The sequence below is a fragment of the Chiloscyllium plagiosum genome, chromosome 17 (genome assembly GCF_004010195.1).
Source record: "Chiloscyllium plagiosum isolate BGI_BamShark_2017 chromosome 17, ASM401019v2, whole genome shotgun sequence".
Lineage (NCBI taxonomy): Eukaryota > Metazoa > Chordata > Chondrichthyes > Orectolobiformes > Hemiscylliidae > Chiloscyllium > Chiloscyllium plagiosum.
This window is the reverse complement of record NC_057726.1, coordinates 52893036-52899460: the sequence shown is the minus strand read 5'-3', so window position 1 is coordinate 52899460 and position 6425 is coordinate 52893036. Positions and strand designations below refer to the sequence as shown.

Below are 6425 nucleotides of genomic sequence, written 5' to 3'. Positions count from 1 at the left end.
TGTGGACTTGTTGGGCCGAAGGGCCTGTTTCCACACTGTAAGTAATCTAATCTAAACTTTTACAGAACTTTTGCAACAATCAATCTTACAAAGATTACTGAGGTACAAGTGAACTGACAAAATGGTTTGGGACAAATGCATTTAGTATACAGTAAAGATTGCTGCTGATAGAAAGAAAAGTGACTTCTTGTATAAGTAAGACCTGATTTCATGATATAATCATCTAGAGTAATCGCTAGAAAATTAATGTCTCATGGTTAAATCAATAATAAATTTGAAATGCAATAAATATTTAATTAAATAAACACGGGGTTACTCCGTACTTACATTACTATTTGGCTGCATTTGCTAATACCAGCATACATATGCTATGCGCCACTTCAATTCATGCATGCATATCTAAGGGCAGTTTTGGGGACACAGGGACTGGGGCCTAGGATAGAGTCATAGAGATGTATAGCACGGGAACAGACCCTTCAGTCCAATTCATCCATGCCAACAAATATTCTAAATTAATCTAGTCCCATTTGCCAGCAATTGGCCTTTGTCCCTCTAAACCTTTCCTATTCGTGTACCCATCCAGATGCCTTTTAAGTGTTGCAATTGTATCAGCCTCCACCACTTCCTCTGGCAGCTCATGCCATACAGACACCACCCTCTGCGTGAAAAAGTTGCCCTTAAGTCCCTTTTGGCAGGGCAAAGGCAGGCCAGAAGTAAGGGGTATGGAGGAGAGCTTGGGGTGAAGAGAGCCAGGGTGCAAGAAGGGAGAGGTGGAGGAAAGAAAGAGCCCTCTCATTCACCCCTTAAATGTCTTCCACTTATTAACACTGGACTTTAATTAACCTTGTATTCATACCTGCTGGAAGGCTTGGTTAAGTTGCCCCTGTTGCAACAGCTGCAAGATGTGGGCCTGCTGGGATTGGAAATCCATGTGAGTTGTTGGAATGGGCGTCCCTGCAGCTGATCGCATGGCCTGCATGATACTGGATGTAACAACAGCCTGTTGCTCCTTCATTGCTAGGCTAACTTCACCTTTCACAATTCTCTGCACTTGAGTCAGAATCGATTCCTGTAAGCTGTTAGATATTACACATGAGTTTGGTGAATTATCATTGATTAAACTCTACATTTTCAAATAATTCTTCAAACATAAATATAATGCATACTCTTGATAAGCACACTGCCCCCATAATGTACTTAATTTGTACTTGACATGCTACACAATGTATTTCATTAAATTACCAAAAAACATCAAATTTCAATTTGTAGTTTATGACATCCCATGCAGACTTCCCTGTTATTATTGATGCTTTTCAGTTGATCTTAAAATGACAGTGAAAGTAAACTTAATGTTTTAACACATCACAAATGTATCCTTAAATTCATTCACAGAACTTGCAGTGGTTCTACCTCAGCTAAATCACTTGGGGCCTTTATCTTGGCAGAAATCTGGAACAGCTAACTTAGCAAAGAAACAAACTGCATAACATGAAGAGAAAAGGCAAGCTAGCTACTCAAGGCCATCCAATTAGTAGATTGGGAATTAATCGTGATGCAAGGAAGTGTTGTTTTGGTTCACAGCATGAAAGCTGATTACACATTTTGGTCATTTTATGATCTGTGGAACAAGACTTTTGTAAGATTACTGTAATTCTTTTACCATCTCAGATACACACAGATTTTTGCTTTATAAGACCTGAAATTATACAAGTTTAATGTGCTAGCAAATTTTGCAGAATCATTTCACTAAATTTCCTTAAATCGCCTAGTAGTCTCAGAAAAGTAAGCGAAATGTAACTTGCAGAACTGATTATATTTTAGAATTTTGAAGTGATATATATTTTTCCCTCAATTTGAAATGTTCAGGAAAAAATCATCTCAAGATTATCTTTTGCTAAACTTCACCAGCAGCCACCTGGCTCCCTCAGGAGATTAAATAAATAAGCGCACAATACTGTGACCTGTACCTAATGTGTTAGAACAGGAATGACGGGTCAAGTAAATTTTTTAGTCCATACATACTTTCTCTACATAATAAAAAAACTATTCACTGCATTATCTTCAAACTAGAATTTAGATGATTGCACATGAAACTTGGTTCAATATAATGATAATCAACAGGCTGCAATTTGTATACTGTACATTATTAACAAATCAATTTTTCAGAAATGGTCTAAGCATGACAAAATTTAGAAAAGTAATGATAATGTAAATAATGCACCAAGGTAGTATATACATACACACACTGTGAATCAAGATTTCCAATGGTAATAACTGCTTTCACTTAATGTTTTAGTGAAACTTTACAAAACTGACTCCACTACAAATATGACAAATTGTAAGAAAGGCAAAGGCTGAAAATTAGAATCAAAAACAGAAATTGCTTAATATTTTATATGAAGATTTATAGAATAATGTCAGGTATGGCCACTGGTCACATTGTTTCTTCCATGTTAGATTTTGAGGGCTCAAATCCCAATCTAGGGACTTGAGCAGAAATATCTGGCCTGAAACTTCAATGCTATCTTGTTGGTGGTATCATCTTTCAAATCGAGAGGTCAAAACAAGGTGCTCTCTGTTAGGTGGATGTAAAAGTGCCCATTTCAAAAAGAAGAACAGGGAGGTTATCCCTAGCCCTGGACAATATGCGTCCCTCAATCAACATTACCAAAACAGATCATCAGGTCATCACAATTTTTATGTTTGTAGGAATTTGTTCTGCACAAATTGGCTGGCACATTTTCTACAGTACAATAGCAACTGCACTTCAAAAGCACTTCACTGGCTGAAAAGTGCACTGGTACATCCCAAAGTGATTCTTAAATAGTTTTGTTTTTAAAATAAGGAGTAAAGAAAGCTAAACCTCCCGGTATATTCCTTCTTGAGTCATAAGTAATTTCAAGCCTTTTTGTTACATGTTAAATGCATGCCTTGCTAATTCTTGGTGACACTGTTGTGATATTTCCACACCAAGCACCTTAAGACTTATTCTTGGCTGTAGATACGAAGTCATAATCAAACATAGCCAGTACATTTCTGTTTAATAATGCCTGGGTGCAAAGATGTTTTATGTGTGTCATTTGCTTCCACAGGGGAGAAAAGCACCTGGACAATTTCCATTAAGTTAATATTTCTCATTCTTCTACTTTGTAAATTGTCTTTCTGTCCTGTTTGCAGGTGACATAAATTGTTGCCCGAGTGGTGCTCAACTTTCAGTTCTGCACAAGAACAGAAAATTTTGATCTGTACCTCCAAGTAAAAGGAGTTCACTAATGTGAACTCAGCCTTGATTCTATGGAATGTCTTGGGAGACAAGTACAGACCATCAAGACAATCCTGAATAAAGATACTAATCTCTTTACTTGAAAAATTTTCTGTGAATTACTTTAATCAAGATAAAAACTCTTCCTTTTGAGACACCTTTTCCAACTTGCCCTCAGGATACAAAACTGACTTGTCAACAATATTGCCTAATTTTAGTTTTTTAAAGCCACCTGAATTTGTTTCCTTGAAGTATTTCTCAGATTCCCTATAAAAGGTAATACTTAATCTGCTTCCACTACACTTTCACGCAGTGCATTCAAAGTCACACTAACTTGCTCTATAAGATTTCCATGTGTCACCTTTTTACTTTGTTAATCACTTTAAATCTATATCCTTTGGTTACTAGCTCTTCCACCATTGGAAACAGATTATGTACTCTATCAAATTCATATGTAAAATAAATAAATTCTCTTGCAATCTTATTTGCTTTAAAGAAAGCAGCACAAGCTGCTCATGTAACTGTTATCAATCAAGTAAATCTGTCCAACATCCTTTTAATGTATTTTTGATTGTGGACTGAAATGGGAAAAGGATGGTTTTTAAAACATCAAGGATAATGGAAAAGATTTCCACACTTCTAAAAAGCAAGCTACCAGCACTTATTGTAAGTTCTATTTACAATATTATTTGTTCAAGCAAAGAGTCATTCCGTTGCAGATCAATTAGCACCAAGAGGTGCATCAAAATGAGTCAACAAGTAGCTGATTTGTCCGTGAAATGATGACCAGTTGTCAATGACAAAGGTCTTCAGCCTGCCAACAATGCAACTGGCACTCAGGTATCCTGATATATACTAATGATCTAAAACTTGGTGTGCAGAGGATATTTTCAAAGTTTGCCAACAACACAAAACTTGGAAGAATTGTGAACGGTGAGGAGACAGTGCAGAACTCCAAAAGGACACTGATGGAGTCATTCAGCACAGATCTAGACCCTTTGGCCCAACTCATTCATGCCAACCAGGTTTCCTAAACCGAACTAGTTCCATTTACCTCCATTTGGCCCACATCCCTGTAAAACTTTCCTATCCATGTGCCTATCCAAATGTATTTTAAATATTGTAATTGTACTCACCTCTATCACTTCCTCTGTCAATTTGTTCCACATATGCACCACCCTCTGTGTGAAAAAGCTGCCTCTTGATCAACATGTGGGTAGAGTGGGTGGATAGGTGGCAGATTCAATGCATAGAAGTGTGAGGTGTAGGAAGAATATTGAGGGACAATACAAAATAGAGGGCAGAAGCAGAAGGACTTGGTGAACACGTGGACAGATTATCAAAGGTGGCAGGACAGGTCATAGAGGAGTTAGGTAAGCAATGTTCCCAGCTTCATTAACTGGGTCACACAGTAAAAAAAGCAAAAGGAAATAAATGGTAACCGGTGGTGGAAGAGCTAGTAACTAAAGGACATAGATTCAAGATGATTAGCAAAAAAAAAAGTGACGCAAGGAAACCTTCTTAAATAGCAACTTAACATGACTTGGAATGCGTGCAAGTGTAGTGGATGCAGATTCAATACTAACTTTTCATAGGGAATTGCAGAAGACATTTGTTAGACCCAGCTGGAGAACTGGGTATAGATTTCTGAGAGGTTTTCAAAATCATGAGTGGGCTAGATTGAGTCATAGAGTCATGTACAGCATGAAAACAGACCCTTCGGTCCAACTCGTCCATGCCGACCAGATATCCCAACCCAATCTACTCCAACCTGCCAGCACCCAGCCGATTTCCTTCCAAACCCTTCCTATTCATATACCCATCCAAATGCCTCTTAAATGTTGCAATTGTACCAGCCTCCACCACATCCTCTGGCAGTTCATTCCATACACGTACCACCTTCTGCGTGAAAACGTTGCCCTGTAGGTCTCTTTTATATCTTTCCCCTCTCACCCTAAATCTATGCCCTCTAGTTCTGGACTCCCCGACCCCAGTGAAAAGACTTTGTCTATTTATTCTATCCATGCCCCTCATAACTTTGTAAAGCTCTATGAGGTCACCCCATAGCCTCCGACACTCCAGGGAAAACAGCCCCAGCCTGTTCAGCCTCTACCTGTAGCTCAGATCCTCCAACCCTGGCAACATCCTTGTAAATCTTTTCTGAACCCTTTCAAGTTTCACAACATCTTTACGATAGGAAGGAGACCAGAATTGCACGCAATATTCTAACAGTGGCCTAACCAATGTCCTGTACAGCCGCAACATGACCTCCCAACTCATGTACTCAATACTCTGACCAATAAAAGAAAGCATACCAAACACCTTCTTCGCTATCCTATCTACCTGCGACTCCACTTTGAAGGAGCTATGAACCTGCACTCAAAGGTCTCCGTGTTCAGCAACATTCACTAGGACCTTATCATAAGTCCTGCTCTGATTTGCTTTCCCAAAATGTAGCACCTCGCATTTATCTGAATTAAACTCCATCTGCCACTTCACAGCCCATTGGCCCATCTGGTGAAGATCCTGTTGTAATCTGAGGTAAGCCTCTTCGCTGTCCACTACACCTCCAATTTTGATGTCATCTGCAAACTTAGTAACTGTACCTCTTATGCTCGCATCCAAATCATTTATGTAAATGACAAAAAGTAGAGGGCCCAGCACCAATCCTTGTGGCACTCTACTGGTCACAGGCCTCCAGTCTGAAAAACAACCCTCCACCACCACCCTCTGTCTTCTACCTTTGAGTCACTTCTGTATCCAAATGGCTAGTTCTCCATATATTAATCTAACCTTGCTAATCAGTCTCCCATGTTGAACCTTGTTGAACGCCTTGAAGTCCATATAGATCAATCTCCTGCTCTGCCCTCAACAATCTTCTTTGTTACTTCTTCAAAAAACTCAATCAAGTTTTGTGAGACATGATTTCCCATGCACAAAGCCATGTTGACTATCTCAAATAAGTCCTTGCCTTTCCAAATACATGTACATCCTGTCCCTCAGGATTCCCTCCAACAACTTGCCCACCACCGAGGTCAGGCTCACCCATCTATAGTTCCCTGGCTTGTCTTTACCGCCCTTCTTAAACAGTGGCACCACGTTTGCCAACCTCCAGTCTTCCGGCACCTCACCTGTGACTATCAATGATACAAATATCTCAGCA

General features: G+C 39.2%; 1 protein-coding gene across 4 annotated transcripts in view; it reads right to left on the bottom strand.

Moving 5' to 3' along the window:
* The window catches only part of edc4 (enhancer of mRNA decapping 4), a 115347-nt gene that overhangs the window by 7577 nt on the left and 101345 nt on the right, over window positions 1-6425 (bottom strand). For all 4 annotated transcript variants that reach the window (XM_043707093.1, XM_043707095.1, XM_043707094.1 and 1 more), the window contains exon 27: window positions 857-1076. In XM_043707093.1, coding sequence (XP_043563028.1) covers window positions 857-1076 — 220 coding nt within the window. The remainder of the gene's footprint in view (window positions 1-856; window positions 1077-6425) is intronic.